Genomic DNA, 17,509 nt, shown 5'->3' with positions numbered 1-17,509 from the left:
TACTTCTCTTGAAGATTATTCCCCACACCAGCTAAAAAGTTTAAACAATCACACCAATTGGAGGGGATTCTCTGCGAGTTCAAATTAACCATCGCTGCCATATATGCTTGCCTTACAAATTGAGAATCAAAGAACAAATGTTCTATGGTTTCAGGATATAAATCACATACCCTACACACCATCATAATTCTTACAAGGATTTAAAATTTCATTTTAATTTTATAATTTTTTTCATGAGGATTCTGTTTTATTCATTTCAAATTTCTTGAGCCCATTTTTATCACTTGAACAAGACAAGTTGCAGATACAACTAAAGGTGTGAGTGAATCAAGCCAACTCGCAAGCTACTCAGGCTTGACTGACTTTGCAACTCAATTCAACTCGGTTGTACTCAAGTTCAAGTCGAACTCGGGCTACTTGAGTGGCTTAATGAGCATTTGAGTTTTGTAATACTACTCAAGCTTTAATAATTTTATTATTTTTGTATATTATATAAATCATAAAATATATATTTTATACATATATTTAATATCATTACACACATTATATTATTTTTATATTAATTTATAATTGAGTCAAGTTTAATTGAGTTGAGCTCGAGTTTTTAAGACCTTGTAGTCAAATCGAGCTCAAGTTCAACAATTGTCCTAAATCGAATTTGAGTCATGTTTCGAATTCAACATTTTCGAGACAAGTCACATTCAAGTATCCCACAGTATCAACTCAACTCGACTCCAATACACTCCAAAACAAAACTGAAAGCCTGAGTTGATAATGTATGCTAATGACTCTTAAATGTGACATTAATTTTATCTCCTGATACTCTCATATCACCAGCTGTCCTGAGGACAGTGCCTGATGCAGCGCAGCAGCTTCAGAAAAGATCAACCATACATTCCCCAGTGTTGTACAGTAGTTACAAGATTCTCAATTCTAGAACTATAAAAAATAATTGGAAAACATCAAAGGATAAATTGGACAACTTTCGGTTGGTAGTAACAAAAAATTAAAAGACATTGTTTGAGAATGTTTTTTATTACTCAGTAACTAATTCTCTCTCTTTTCTAAAATCATCAACTTTATTTTTATTTTATTTTTAAATATTTTTCAATGATCTGGTAAGGGACTGTTTGAAACCACTTATGCAAAAGTGATTTTCAGAAAAAATGCTGACAATTAAGTGCGGAAAAATGCTAAAAATTATAAGTGGTATTTGGTTGTATTTAAATTAAGTAATATTTGAATGCTTACTTTTATTATAGGATATTATATGATTATTTTTAAATATATTTTCAATTACAACTATAAATTTTTTTTAATTGAAAATTTCATTAATAATTATTTTAATTATTTATAATCAAAATATAAATATTTACTATTAAAATATAATATAAGATTATTATTTTTAATTAATAATAATATTTTTATTAATGTATATTTATAACATATTGCTATCACATCAAATTATGATAAAAATAATATTATTAATTAAAATTAAAATTTTATTTTATTTAATGTTAATTTAAATTAATAAGTAGTTCTTGTTTAATCTAGAATTGAATCATAATAACTGACATGTATTTTTAAATATATTTTAAATAAAAATACTAATATTTATATAATTAAAATTTAAATATTTTCTATTAATTAAAATAATATAATATTATTTTTTAAATAACTTTAATCTTGTTATTAATATATATTTATAACATCTGATTATCACATTAATTTATATTAAATTAAAATTTTTAGTTCATTTAGTGTTAATTTAAATTCCTAGATGGTTTTTGTTATTCATTCCAAAATTTAATTATATTTTATTAATAATTAATAAGTTATAATGCATACTAAAATAATACATGATTAATTTTTAATAATAATTTAGTTAATAATTATGTTAACTGTTATTTTTAATTAAAATTTAAATATTTTAGTCAAGAAAAAATAATATAATATTATTTTTTTATTAATAATAATCTTGTTCTTAATTTATATTTATAACATATGATTATCATATTAATTTATCTTAAAATAATATTATTAATTAAATTAGTATTTTTAATTTTAAATATTAGTTTAAATTAATAGATAATTTTTCATCTTCATTCCAGAAATTGAATTATGTTTCACCAATAATTAATATTCATTATAATACATAATAAAATAATATATGATTATCTTCTAATATATTTCTTAAATTATAAAATAGACACTATGACTCATATTTAAAAAATTAACCCCACGTATAAATAGTTTCACTTATTAAGTGATCAAAAAGTTCATCTTAAATTGCTTATCAAAATTTACTTGAATAGTTCTCAAAAGTGGATCTGAAAAAACACTTATTATATAGTAAATGTTTGTTGTAGTGCAAGCCACTTTTTTGTAAAAGTGCTTATTACCTTATTTTAAGTGATAAGTGCTATAAGCACTTTTTTTCAGTGCTCCCAAACGGGGGGTAAAAGCAGTTTCATGCTGAATTTTGACACTGCTTTGAAATTATCGAATCATCTAAATTTTAGCTAAAAGGAAAGAGAACCCTCCAACCCCTTCCTAGAAAGAATTGATTCCATGATAATAAATGGATCAGATTAGATGACAGATAGGCGACATAATACAAAATCAAAAGAAACATGAAAAACAAAAACAAAATGAAAAAGAAATGCTCATCTGACTGAATGATGCTAGACTTTCATTAGATCAATAAAGGGCCAATATAATTTCAAGCTCTAGTCCAGTCGTTGAAGTGAGAAAATTCAAGGGGCATACTCTTGAGGTGCGCTGTTGAGGTAAGGTTGCTGTCATTTTCCTTGGCTTGACAAGAGAAACTAACTGGTTGAAGTAATCAGGTTTATCATTGTTAGCTGCAACAATAGCAGAAGCCCCAATTGACTAAGAAAGAACGACACTTTAATATGTGCCTTCAATATGTCGGGTGCAAGCACGCATCCATGGTTGACACAAAAACTCCTCGCCTAAGTCAGTATGGTCACACTTGCTATTCCACCAAAGGGAAAACTTCCTAATCTATACGGAGCACATCAGCTTGTGGCTTGGACGTTCCAATCATCACATAGGGGAATATAACCAAGCATGCCATTAAGAGTGTGAACTGCAGCAGTTGCAGATAATAATTAGGTAATTTCAACAAGTAAATCAATGGACAGCTAGAAAGCAAAATGATTGAGATTTACCAGAAGAGGAAGGGTCAGGAAACTCCAAATTGGCCACAAAGCAAAGGCGAATCTGCAAGAAAAAAGTTCAGCAAAACGAAAAAGTGGTTTTGAACCACCAAGAAGAAAAATAAAGAGGAAAGCCATGGAATTTTCTCTTACAAGCAAAAGGAAATGACTCCGAGTAGCATTATGTATGGCAACATAGATGTACTTGACACCTCCCATTTCTCATCAAACTTCCTGACACCCAATTCTAACATACGTGTATATACGATGATGACAATATTCAATCCAACACCCAGCAAACCAATGTATAAGGGTATTCTGCAAGAGAAACAAAACAGATGGGAAATAATTAAAAGCAGCACAAAGCTGACTAATGAATACACAATTTCATTTTTATTAGACTAGAACAAATACACAGGAAAAATCCATGCCAAACTTCCCTGTCCATATGCATGTAACCACGACCACTATATGCATTATGAAATGTTAAATTAACCTCAGGATGACTGGGCTAACCACAACAAAATCGAAGTTCCGGAGAAGAGGCAAAATGTTTTATCAAAATAAGATTTTCTGTTGGATTGTATGGACAGATCACAGATGAAAGTCTCTGGACAGATTAAAGATACTCCGACCAAAGGTTTGTTTCAGGCCAACGAGAGGAATATCCAGAAAAATGAAACAACCGTTTGAGAAGTTAAAGGTGTTAGGCAGCATTTAATGACCAATAGCATACAGCATGTAAGTCTTGGGATGTGAGGCTTATGCCTTGTGATCCTAAATTTTTCCATTCAAGAAATAATAATGAAAAAAAGGAGGCGTTCCTAGGCCACAAGGCTCCCCACTTTGTGAGGTTAGGGGGAGGATCATTACAGTATACACAGCCTTAGCACTGCTTTTATGCAGAGAGGTTGTATCCCTAAACTCAAACCCATGATCAACCAGTCACAGAGCAACCTTACTGTTGGTCCAAGGCCCACCATTCAAGAAATAATCAAGAAAATAAAATTTCCAAAATTTCATAAAATTCAACACCTGGGGCCAGGCCAGGTGGTAGGAGGGTATGGTGGGGAATGGGACAACCAAAGTTTAAGCCTTCCAACAAAGATGGCCATAAAATTCAGGGAAAAAAAGGTCCTACTGTTATTGTTATTGCTTTTGAAAGACAAAGAATTCACAAATGCTATGTTTGGGAGCATGGATTTCGATCCTTGGATTTGGATTTGTGTAGACTTGGACAAAATTCAAAAAAATTTAACCAAACCAATAAAAATTCAAGTCCAAGGCTTCTCCCGAACATAGGGAAAGAAAAGAAAGAAAAGATTAAAAAGCAGAGACAAGGCATTCTCCAAGCAGCCAAAAAGAAGAGGAAGAATAAAAAAAAATGAAAAAGACAAAAACCCAAACAAGACCATAAGATTAATAAAGCAAAATCTCCTAAATCACTGCTTGTCACTTAGAGAAACTTCTCTAAAAAATTCATCCACAGAATGCCAAAAAAGAAAGGTGCAGTTGTTAGCAGTATGAATGTATATCAAAAACATCCAAATAAGTCACAAGAAAATGTGTTGTACTCTAATGGCAATGACTCTAATGGAATATTTTAAAGAATATATATGAAAAACATCCAAACAAGTCACAAGAAAATGTGTTGTACTCTAATGGCAATGCCTCTAATGGAATACTCTGAAGTGTTAATGTAGCAGCCATCTGAAGAGCTTGAAAAATGTTGATGCTGTGAAAATGAGAAAATAAGATGGTTAAACCTAAAACAAGGAAAAATAATTAAGTCCTAGTGCCCTATATAAAACGTATTATACTCCCATGCCCTGCAGCTTGTCAGGGTTCAGAGAAGTCCTGCTCTAACTGTTTAAAAGAGAAAAAAGAGATGGGAAGAATCACAATTAAACAAAAGAACATCACATCTAGGAAAGGTTCTGCCCCAACAATCAACTCTAGAAATGATAATTAATATCCTTTCCATCCTCCCTAAATACAGGGTTGATGCTAACATAATGGAATCTTTAAAGAAGGTTCAAATATGATTTATAAACTAGGTGAGTCAGATGTACAAATCTGTTTCCATCATTATACAATCTCTGACGCCGAATAAGTGATAAAAATAACTTGCGCTAAAACCCCCTAGCACTATATCATCTTAAGTCATATTGCAGTCATATCCTCAATTCCTTAATCCAAGTTATTCTAGGCTTACCCCTCCCCCTCCTAAAACTTTAATCCTCAATTCAATTAAACTTTCTCCAATATGATGTATAAAATACAAAATGCTCCATGGTTCAATAGCCCTTATGTTAATAGCATCTGTCACCAAATTCAGCTCGCTTTTTATTGCCACCTTGTTCCTTAACTCCAATCAATCCCAAGCCACCGACTTAGACACTGTAATTGAGGTCTCAACAATAGAATTTTAGTCTCAGAAATGTTTCTGGTTGAAACCTTCCATTATTGCCAATAGAATTATTAAAGTGGTGGCAGCTTAAGCAGCAGGGAATTTGTTTACTGTTTTTTTTTTGGGGGGTGGGGTGGAGGATTACTTCATGATATTAAATAGATGCATGGACTCTGAAAATTCTTCATCCCTGGATTAAAACTGCTTAGTTTCTTCTTTCTTCTTTGGCCCCAGAGGTAGACCAGTAGACATGGGCAGGCTGCAAAAAGCCTAGTAATAGAAGCTCTAGGGTTCGATTCTGCATTAGGTGCTTCTTCTTTACATCGATATATGGGGGCTGGGGTTATGCATATCCCCAAGTTTACCTCCCAAGGCTCGATCCAATAGTGGCCACAAAAAAGAAATTGTTCTTTCTTCTTGTTTCTTTCCCTAACATAAATTCACATGTTATCTTGAAAATCAAGTTGTATCCCAGGTTTTCGAAAATTGTATCAGAGCTACCTTACTTTTTTTATGCTCAAGTCTCATGTTTGTTCACTGTATGCAATTACCACTCATCATAACTTATCATGCCACTGTCTATACCATTATTTACTTGTCTCTTTTTCCTTCTTTTTTCTCTCTTTACCCAATCGGTTCTTGGATAAAAAATAATTATCTGGATTGAACATTGCTTAGGGTTTCATTGTGTCCTGTGGATTGCGCTTTGCTTGGTGGTTGTTGTCTATTTGTGACTGTATGCAATGTGAAGCAACTGTGATTTTTTGTAGAAACTTGCAACAGTCATTTTGTTTGACGTGTCAGTCCTTTGTTTTCTTCTTGCATGAATCTTCATTTTCTTCACATGGCATTTCTCTGGATTATTTGCATGCTTCCGTTGGTCATCCTCATCTCATGAAAATATAGAAATTTCCTTTTGCTTTGGCGTTCAGCCATGTAGTAAATCCTTATTTTCATTAGTTCATTACTAAATCTGGAATCTGTGGTGTCAAGAACTCATCTATTTATCAGCATTTTGTATCCTTTAATGGTTTTTCAACATATGACTTGGTTATATGTCTTAAAAGATGCTCTGAGTTCCTTAATGTTTTTAACCAATTTTCTAATGAAATAAAGAACCAATTCAGCGTTGATATTGAGATTTTTCATTTAGACAACATGCTTGAATTTGTTCAAACTCAGATTCAATCCTTGAGTCTATACTCCTCAAAAGAATGCAGTTGATGAATGGACGAAGAGCTATTTACTTGATATTGCCCAGTCCTTTCTTTTTCACATCCATGTTCCAAAAATATTTTGGAATGCTGTTCATACAGGATCTTTTTCTAATTAATAGGATGCCCTCTACTGTCCTAAGGGGAAATTTCCCTTCTCTATTGTGTACTCCAATGCTCCTGTTTCTTGTTGTGCCTCGTGTGTTTTGAGTGTGCCTGTTTTGTTCATCCTTAGACTCATACATGCTATGTCAGGGCTAATGTGCCTTTTTTGAGAGGACACCTTATTTCTTCTAATGTTGGATAATCTTCGGATGATCTTATTATTGCCACAGCAACTATTCATCTATTAATGATTCTACTGGTCCGGATGCATTGCTCCCACTCTCAGTCCTTTGCAAGACACCTCTGAAAGCTATCACTGCTCCAAAGAAACACCTGAAGATAGTAGCAAGAGGGGAACTAACAGCACTGCAGCCATCCAGCCACCTCTCTAACTATCTATTGCATCAAATTCTGTTTCTGAGATCAGTCAATTAGACTTGAATTTGCCCATTGCTTATAAAAAAACGGTACAGATCTTGTACTAATAAATCCTTAATCACTTATCCTATAGCTAAATATGCCTCCCTAGCTCAGTTTTCCTTCTATTCATTTTGTTGCATTTCTATTCTTTGTTTCTATCCTATCTTCTCATGTTGAGGAATGGATACAGAGATGGAGCAATTGTCACAGGAGCTTTTATATTATGGGATGGTTGGATTTTTGGCACTTCAATTGAGGACAGGAGATCAACTATTGAACACTAACTACTAACTAACCTTTGTGGCCGAAAAGTAGTCACTTGGAGAAGTAAGAGATACAAACAACTGTGGCAAGATGCTAAAGCGAACAGCAAACTATGGCCCATAGTGTCTGAGTTACTCTAGTTGAGCGTTCTCATGTAATACTAATGATGGGTTTTTCAACTTTTTCTGACAACCTATGAATATTTTCTGTGGCAATAAGGTTGCTACATATGCAGGTAATCTTGTGTTGGATGAGAGGACAAAATATATCAATGTTAACAATCATTTCACAAAAGATGCTGCGATGTAAAGGTTGTAGATATCCTGAAACCAGATAAGCAATTTGTTCTCAAAGAGCCTGTTTAGACCTTCTTTCTTGGGTGGTTACACCAAGCAGGGATTAGGTGATCTTTATGCACCCTTGCTCAAGAGAGTATTATAGTGACAGCATCTTAAGGTGTAAGATATTATAATCTTATTATTTCAGGGGTATCTTGTCATCTGTACACTGTATATAAAATGAGTAGCCAGTCTGTTAGAATTATTTCTCTCTAGACTGCAACTTCTCTCTTCATTTCTTCTCCTTCCTTGCCCTAATGTGAACTCACATGTTATCCATATAATCAAGCTGTGTACCTCAGATTAACAAATTTTCGTTTTTTAATCTCAAAAGATCACAAGTGGAAGTGAAAATTGTCAAATACAAATTCGAATTTTGAATGGAAGTCCCAATTTTGGGTATCAAGAATTAAAACTTAAATTGAATTGTAAGATTCAGTACAGACTTCCAGAATCAATTCCAAATGGCATGCATACATGTACAACAAATAAAATAAGTTGAAAAATGAAATATTTTAACAAATATGGATTTATATTTTTAGACTAAGATACAACAAAAAAAAAATTGGGAAAGCATCTAGAAAAAATTATTGAAAAACGAAAAATAACCCTAGCCAATAAGTGCAAGGGCAAAACAACACTTCCTTCTTGATAATATAAGTGTTGAGGAAGACCACAAATCAAGGAGCAAACATGAGGCCCCAATTACGTGATATTTCTTTTGAGAAAAGTCAACAAATCTTCTTATTGTAGAAAGGAGCGTGAAAAATTGATTTAGGATTGATTTAGTTCTAGGTTGAATAAATTTTTACAGGCAAAATTTTAGAGGTCTTGTCGACGAACCCCATTGCCTCGTCAACGAACGCATGAAGGTCACTCGGCGATGAACAGTTTTCTCTCGTCGACGAAAAAATACCGAGAGCCCAAAAAGTTCAAACAGTGCTCTCGTCGACGAACGCATGGCCTCGTCAACGAACATACCCATTCGTCGACGAAGGTCACGGCACTGAACGGCATCTCGGCGAGGATAAGCACGGAATTTATGTAATCTAAATGATCCAACGGCTAGAACTTAATCTAGGGCCGAGAACACTTCAAAGTTACAACTTTATACAAAGAGTTTTACATTATTGGTGCAAAAAATACTTGAAAAACTATTGTTTTTAAATCTTTGTAATATCCAAAAACATATCTTTATTCAAAAGTTTAATCTACAAGGTTATTTGATAGCAAGAACTTAGATCTGCATATTATTCAAAACTATTTTTTTTAAAAAGATCTTATTTGTTATTCTTGCATAAAGTGAGTTGAAATCAAACCCTAAGATCTCCAAAGTTTTTATTTATAAGAAATTATTTTTCGAGAGATATTAATTAAAAATAAATAAATTTGGAAAGCATCACATTACTCATATAACGATTTTATTGTTACATACTTATTGAGCTTCAGGTTTTATCATATGATTATGTACTAGAATTTCTATTGTACTCAGTAGTTTGGTTAGAAGCATTTTAATGTTTTGTAGAAATTGTAATCTTTATATTGTATTCATGAGTTGGGTTGTGAACTAGGGTTGAGGAGGAGGCTAAGCCTCTTGTAAGCAGCAGATTGTAAGGGAAACTTCGTCCCAGTTAAAGGAGTGATTTTTAATGGAATCCTTGAGTGGGTTACTCAAGGCGAGGACGTAGGCTAGGGTAGGTCAAACCTCATAAAAATCGAGTTTGCATCTCTCTTACCCTTACTTCTATTTAATTTCCACGTAATCTTATTTGCTTAAATATTGTGAATATTTTAAATATATAGTAGGTCATCAAAGTAATTGGGTAAATTAGGTTGATTGATAAAATCACTCATTAGGTTGATAATTGAAAAACATTGAGGTACTTGTAAGTAGCTTGCAAGTCTGTAATTGATAGTTTTCAAAATTAGAACTTGAAGGACTTAAGTTTTTAAAATACTCAATTCACCCCCTCCCTCTTGGGATAACACCAGAATTCACATCAACAATACCTGGATCCTCACTCCTCTCCCTCCTAGTAAGAAGCAAGCTAGATGTAAATGGGTCTATAAGATCAAATACAATCCAGATGGATCCATTGAACGATACAAGGCTCGCCTCGTTGCCAAGGGTTACAGTCAACAAAAAAGCATTGACTATACCGAGACATTTGCTCCAGTCGCCAAGACGACCATTGTTCACACCATTCTGGCTCTTGCTTCCGTGCATAACTGGCATCTTCATCAGCTTGATGTCAACACGCTTTCCTCTATGGAGATCTGGAAGAAGAAGTATACATGCAGCTTCCACCGGGATTTGGACGAAAAGGGGAGACTAGAGTATGCAAGCTCGTTAAGTCTCTCTATGGTCTTAAACAAGCCTCGAGGCAAAGGTATGCCAAGCTCTCATCCACCCTTATCGATGCAGAATATTCAGAGTCCAAGGCAGATTACTCACTTTTCGTCCGATCCCATAAGAACAATTTCACTGCTATTTTAGTATATGTGGATGACATTATCATTGCAGGAAACAGTTTGGAGCAGATCAATGCGGTCAAGAAATTTCTAAGTGACCACTTCAAGCTCAAAGATCTAGGAATTCTCAAGTATTTCTTGGGAATTGAAGTGGCTCATTCAGCCAAGGGAATATTTCTATCTCAGAGGAAGTATGCCCTTAAGATACTAGAAGACACTGGCTTCCTTGGAGCTAAGCCTAGCAACTTCCCCATGGAACAAAACCTCACACTCAGCGAGAGTGAAGGTGAACTCATTACAGATCCTTCATCCTATAGATGACTTGTTGGAAGACTGATTTATTTGGTTGTCACAAGACCAAACTTAGCCTCTTCAGTACATGTACTCAGTCAATTTATGGAGAAGACATGTATACCACACTTGAATGCAGCACATAGAGTCTTGCGGTACATTAAGAAATCTCCAGGCCAGAGGCTTTTCTTGTCGGCTTCTAGTGAAATCCAACTCCATGCATACTGTGATGCAGATTGGACATGCTGCAAGGACACTAGACGATCAGTCACCGGGTATTGCATCCTGCTCAGAAAATCACTCATTTCCCGGAAGACCAAGAAGCAAACAATGGTTTCTCACTCCTCAGCTGAAGCAGAGCATAGATCTATGGCCTCTACATGCTATGAGGTCACTTGGTTAAAATCTTTACTCTCAGATCTTGCAATGACATATTCTCAACCAGTCAAACTATACTGTGATAACAAAGCTACTATACATATAGCCTCAAATCCAGTGTTTCATGAACGAACCAAGCATATCGAGATTGATTGTCATGTGGTTCGAGAAAAACTCCAAAATGGGATCATTCAAACAATCCATATGCACACAAGCCAACAACCCACTGATTTATTTACCAAAGCTCTTGGACTTGCATAATTTAACCACCTACTCAGCAAATTGGGTGTTATAAATATCCATGCCAACTTGAGGGGAAGTGTTGAGGAAGACCACAAATCAAGGAGCAAACATGAGGCCCCAAATACATGATATTTCCTTTGAAAAAAGTCAGCAAATCTTCTTATTGTAGAAAGGAGCGTGGAAATTGAGTTAGGATTGATTTTGTATTTACTCCATCGTTCCCCAATTACAAGTATAAATAGGGGTTGTAAGTTGTTGCAAAATATACAATGGAATAGAGTTTTTTTTTTTTAATTCTTCTTCCTCTAATTCTATATTTCTTTTATTCCTCTGATCCGTTTTGCTCTGATTTAAACAAGAAGAGTGTTATGCTCCAAGAGCGGAGAGGCAAAGCCCAAAATTCAGGTTTATTTAAAATCCTTGAAGCCAAGCATTGCAGTTTTCTTGTCTTTCAAGACAAAACAGTCATACAGATGGAAAAGAATGCCCTCATGATAGAAAAGGCATTAAAATGATTTTTTTGGGATGTGAACTGACTGCTGTTACATCAAATGAATTATTTACATCAATTTGGGTACAATTCACATAGCTCCTTGATAAATGAGTAGACTCGTCTTGGGATTCGTGAACTATATGATTCTAACAACTATGAATGGAACATTACAGAAAAAAGATTCCAAAATAAAATAAAATCATGCTCATGAATCATGATCAATTCCACCGTACTACAACTTTTAAACACAAATTTCAAACCACGTGCTTACATGTTACCATGGAGCAATCTGCTTGAAGTATTTTTACTCTACATGATGCGATGCTGTGGGAATCAGAGGCAAATTCAGAAAATTGAACTCAAACATCATCATATCTAACAATTAAAAACTGGCCATTGATAGTTTTTTTACAGCATGGAATTAAAATTCTATATTGTGATGCCATAAGAGAGGTGATTTTGAAAATACCCAACATTATCAAATAAAGGAAGCTAAATAAGTTAAGCAGATTATGATTTTAGGAATACGCTTAAAGCAAGATGAGGCATTTTCTCCATATAAAATGGCTTGAATAACTCATTAAAAGGTAAAACATTTACAATTACGAAATGCAAATATGATTATAACATCCAAATTCCAAATATATATATATACTACACACATATACATACATACATACATACATACATATATATATAATAAACACACATATAACGCACACTTACATTTCTTATGGGTAATAGGCAGCTTACCTAGGCTTTAGCACATGAGCACTGATTATTCAGGGGCCAAGTATGATATTTTAATTAATAGGATCACTAAGATTTTAAATTAATGTAGCTAACATTGCTTGTATAGAATAAAATTCAAAATCTAATTACGTCCACTAGTGAACACAACAAACTCTACCACATTAAGGAATAGGTAAATTAATAAATAAATGTAATATAAAGTCCATTCCATAAGCTACAATGAAATTTGAAGATAAAAATTGAAATCATTCCCTCTATTTGCATTTCACAGCACCCAAATAAATTAGTTCACTTTAGGATTTTTAGATGATATCATTTTAGAACTGAAATCATTCTCATAATTTTTGTGAAGTCCATTTTACATGGCAATATCATGGATTTAAATGGAAAATAATTTTCCATTTTTCCTTTGTTTGGTGTCACAAATAAATAGAAAAATACTTTTAATGGAAAATATCTTCCATCTGATAGTAGAGGACAAGTTTCTCAAAGAAAGAAAGAATTTCCTCTTAAGAAAAGATAACTTTTTTATTAAAATTTTTTTTCCTATTTTCTGTTCAAAAATATTTTTTTATCCAAACCCAAACTGAATAGTTTCATTTCCAAACATTCCACTTGTGTTAAAAACCATGATAATATATTGAAAGATGGTGTGAATGTGGTCCATCAAGGAGAGCATGGTTTAAATTTACAAAATGTTAAGAAGTCTAACTTTCCATCAAGCAAATCTTATCGACTAAGCTACTGGTTTCAGCAGAAACAGAATGGTTTCTAATAGTCTTATTTGTTGAAACATGTTAAAAAAAATTCTAATAGCAAAAAGAAATTTTTTTAAAAAAAAAAAGAAGAGAAAATGCAACCTAAGAGATCCTGAAAGCAAGAGGGAAAAAAACAAAAAAAAAAAACAAAACAAAACAAAACCTAACATGCCCTAATTAAGAAAACCCCTCCCTGCATGTGTGTGTGTGTGTGTGTGTGTGTGCGTGCATGTGTGTATAATATTCATCATTTTGCTTCTAAATTCACGTGAGGGTTCCATGGATGATTTTTAAGTCAATAAACCATTTTCCCATTGATATATATGTTCAATTCACTAATGCTAAGCTTTCACAAGAACACATAGATCACATATTAGGAGAAATCCACAAACCAATATAAAAAAGATCATGTGATATTTTTGTGTAGTATTTCGCATCGCCAAGTTGAAAGTGCATATCGTGTTATATAATGAGATTTTGCAGTATGATAGTCTATTTTTCTTTGTTCATGCAATTTGATCATTTATGATTAAATCAACATAAATAGACTCAACATAAATAGATCATTTTTATATATGCAAACTATCTAAGCTAGCACTTATCCCGTATCATTCCTAAAAACCAAAAAACAACACGCATCCCTTCACAACCACAAAGTAGCAACTCCAACTGATAACCGCTATTCACTCACAAGCATAGTACACACTTCAAAATGAAGCATCATTATTCAGACTTGTCTCAGTTCGGGATAACAAGCCTTCAATGCCCTGTGATAAATGAGATGGCTAAATGAACCTTCAATGAACTCAATTATTCATCTCCTACGCTAATCTTTGCCATGCAATCTTTATACAATTTTGCAACTCCAAATTTTTATGCCATTCCTTTAAATATTCAATATTTTCCCCAAAAATTGCTGCCCCTATTAAAGATTATCACAAACCATGAAATAAAGGAGCATGGATCTACTAACAATTTAATATATATATATATATATATATATATATATATTCAACAATAAACAACCAAATCATGCTTCTACTTTCAACCAGTAACGTTCTGAATCAATGATTTTATTTGAGGAAAGGAAAGGGAAAGTAAGAAGGACATCAACTTTGTATTATATTTTCTCTACATTAGTACTACACAAATGAAATCTGTTAAAAAATTATTGAAAATTAAGAAAAATCAAAGGTTAATGACATGTAGGAAAGAAATTTTGTTCATTGATTTACTATGCATTTTTTTTTTCCTCTCACTCCTCTTGATAACCAAACATGAAAAAGTGAATTCCTCAACTTTTCATTTCCTTTCTTGAATATTTTTCTAAGCTCCAAATGCAGCCATAACATACTCAATATTCCCCTAACTACAACAAATAAACAACCCTAAAATCAGGCATAAACAATGGTACTCAAAAGTGAGAAATCCTAAATTACAGTTTGTTATTACCTTCTAATTCGATCGTCATGCCACAAGAGGTAAAATAAATTAGAATGTCGATCACCATAGTAGACAATGAAAACTGCAGAAGCAATCCATAGGGCATTCTCCATCACCTCTATCCATGACCTAGCCTTTGGTATCGCAGGCCCTGGGGTGCTCGGCCTTGAAGACGCATCATCCTCAAGGTCTAGGTCAATATCATCAGAACTTGATCCATATCCCTGACTGTGCCTCTGCCTCATGAACTTCCCCCTAACCGGTGTGCCGCCAGACATATTCACAAACCAAAACTTAACTCAGCTAAACAAAGAGAACTCAGAGCTGAACGAAGAAGGGAACACGAAAAGAATGCCGCCGCAAAATCACCAAAACCTCGCCAATCTCTCAACCAACTTCTGAAAACTGAACTTCAATACCCAAAAATTGAAAAAAAAATTTGACTCCTAAACCCTGCGCGGAGAATTCTCCTCACACTTATCTCTGATAAAAAGAACAAATCAATGTAACCTACTGAAAGCTTTCAGAATCAACGAATCTATATTAACTCAATGTTCAATCACAAAAAACAATCAAAAACCCACATGCCCATCAAACGAGAAGATTCAAAACGAGCAAAAATCAACTCCGATCAACAATTCTTTCCAATCTCCAAAAACCCAGGTCGAAAATCGAATCTTTAATAAAACCCATAACATGAACTCAGAATTGAAAATCTAAATGGGCAATTTCTGAACAAACCCATCTCGCCACACCCCCAGTGCCCCCATTCCCAATGCCGCCGATTCTTCAAACCCAAGTTCAAATTTGAAATCTCGTCGATGCCCACATCATCGCAGCCTCTTCTTCGTTTTTGTCCGATTCTAGTCTTCAACAAAACAGAGTGAGCAATAATTATAATAATTAAACCCAAAAATGGAAAACCAGAATGACAAATGAACAAAGAAGGGCTTTTGCACTTTAACGTTGGCGGGCCTATGCCTACTCATGGGAGACGAGAACGAGAGAGACAGATGCGGATTCTTCGTAATGGGAAAATATTATGGATTTATGAAGCATTCTTTCCGTGTACGTCTGGAGAATCAAGAATGTGTGATTGGAGCTTCCATACGAATTTTCATGTGTAAAAGCATGTGTGTGAATCATATAATATACTGTTTATCATTATGTAGTCAGATGTGTAATTGATTAATGTTTCTTAATTGGTTATCAATTCAATTTGGACAAGATTGAATGGTTAATTTATAGTTCAAAAAACTAATTTGAAGGCTGATCTTCAAAATAAATAAATAAAGATTAAGATACATATTTAAAGCTATTGATTTTAAAAAGTTAAAAGTAAGGCCTTTTCAACATTTGAAGGAAATATAGACTCAAAAGCAAATATTTTTGGAGATTTATGATCCATGACATAATTGACTATCATCATTTGTGAAAAGGGAATAGAGTAGTAAGAGTGAAATAACTATCTATATTATTAATAAAGAGAAATTAGGTGATTTTTTTCAATCTCTTTTTTTTCTCTTCAATTAATTTTTTCAAAATTACTCCCAAGAATTATCTTATAACTACAATATTTATAAATTATAAATATAATAAAAAAAAATTGTTCAATACATAAAACTTTCGCGTATACGGGATTTAAGGAATGACAGACCACGATAGTTTATAGTACGCAATCTTATCTTATATATTTGTAAAAGGTTGTTTCCATGCCTCGAACCTTGAACCCATTACCTGCAGGTCAGACAGCGACGAATTATGATTATGAGTAATTTAATAAGTTTTAAAATTTACACAAATCTTTATAAATTCCCATTATCTTCTTAAGAAATTTATAAAAGTGGGGCATTTACTTAATATTTAAACAAATCTTTATAACTTCTAACTATCTTTTAATTTTATAATATCTGTTTTCAAAAAATAAATTTAAAAAAGTGAGACACAAGACAAAGTTGAATCATCTTTCTTATCTAATATTTTTAACGCTTTGTTGGGATCAAAGATTTTACTTGAGGAAATGAATGAAAGGTAAATAAGAAAGAAATTCATTTTTCCTTATATTTTTCTTGTCTATTAAATACTATAAAAAAATAAAAGTTTGACTTAAGATTGGGAAAAACTAAATATTATTAATATATGAAATCGAAATTTTGTTCATAAATTTGATATTTTTTATTTTCTTTTTCATTTTTCTTGATGACCAAAAATGAAAATATTGACCAAAAATGAAAATGTGGACTCCTTGATATTTTTCTTTCATTTCCTTAATATTTTTTAGGTTCTAAATAGGGAAAATAACCCTCAATATATCTCAAGTTGTGTTTATTTTCACATAGCAACCAACCGGTCGGAATAAGAATAAGTACATAAATTTATATTTTTGAATCTGCCTTCCTTTTCAAATAAAATTTCTCTTCTTTAATCGGAAATTCCAACCTTAGACGAGCGTTTTCCTCTAGCCATGCCCCAATTAGTTGAGGGAAGTCACAATAAACAAACTATGATTATTCGATACGGTTATTCGAACCGAGGAGGATTCTTTCCCACACACTGTTGCCTTTTAAACCAAATCTTGGACGTAATTTTTATTAATTTTTTTATTTTTGAACACAAGATTTTTAAAATTTTTCCATTTCTTTCATTTCTTTTATAATAAGAAATTTAATAAATTAATTTCATAAAATATTCCAAACTAAGACTAATAATATTTCTATCATAAATTTTATGAATGGTCCTTAACTG

General features: G+C 32.9%; 1 protein-coding gene across 1 annotated transcript; it reads right to left on the bottom strand.

Annotated features, from left to right (window-relative positions):
* Nucleotides 1-2,550: 2,550 nt before the first annotated feature.
* Nucleotides 2,551-15,993, bottom strand: LOC131157232 (uncharacterized). Its single transcript, XM_058111218.1, has 4 exons — nt 14,774-15,993; nt 3,336-3,500; nt 3,195-3,246; nt 2,551-3,112 (listed from the first exon to the last, which is right to left on the bottom strand). Exons 1-4 carry the CDS (start codon nt 15,040-15,042, stop codon nt 3,023-3,025), a joined length of 576 nt encoding a protein of 191 aa, XP_057967201.1. The 5' UTR covers nt 15,043-15,993; the 3' UTR covers nt 2,551-3,022.
* Nucleotides 15,994-17,509: the final 1,516 nt, after the last annotated feature.

The sequence above is a fragment of the Malania oleifera genome, chromosome 6 (genome assembly GCF_029873635.1).
Source record: "Malania oleifera isolate guangnan ecotype guangnan chromosome 6, ASM2987363v1, whole genome shotgun sequence".
Classification (NCBI taxonomy): domain Eukaryota; kingdom Viridiplantae; phylum Streptophyta; class Magnoliopsida; order Santalales; family Ximeniaceae; genus Malania; species Malania oleifera.
Note: the sequence above shows the minus strand (reverse complement) of the source record. Positions and strands in the feature narration are given on the sequence as shown.

Excerpts from the sequence above, each read along its gene's own strand:
- LOC131157232 (XM_058111218.1), bottom strand. The coding sequence starts at position 15,042 with ATGTCTGGCGGCACACCGGTTAGGGGGAAGTTCATGAGGCAGAGGCAC. Across the intron at positions 3,501-14,773 it reads CATGACGATCGAATTAGAAG|AATACCCTTATACATTGGTT; the intron begins GTAATAACAAAC and ends TTTCTCTTGCAG. Across the intron at positions 3,113-3,194 it reads TCCTGACCCTTCCTCTTCTG|TTCACACTCTTAATGGCATG; the intron begins GTAAATCTCAAT and ends CAACTGCTGCAG.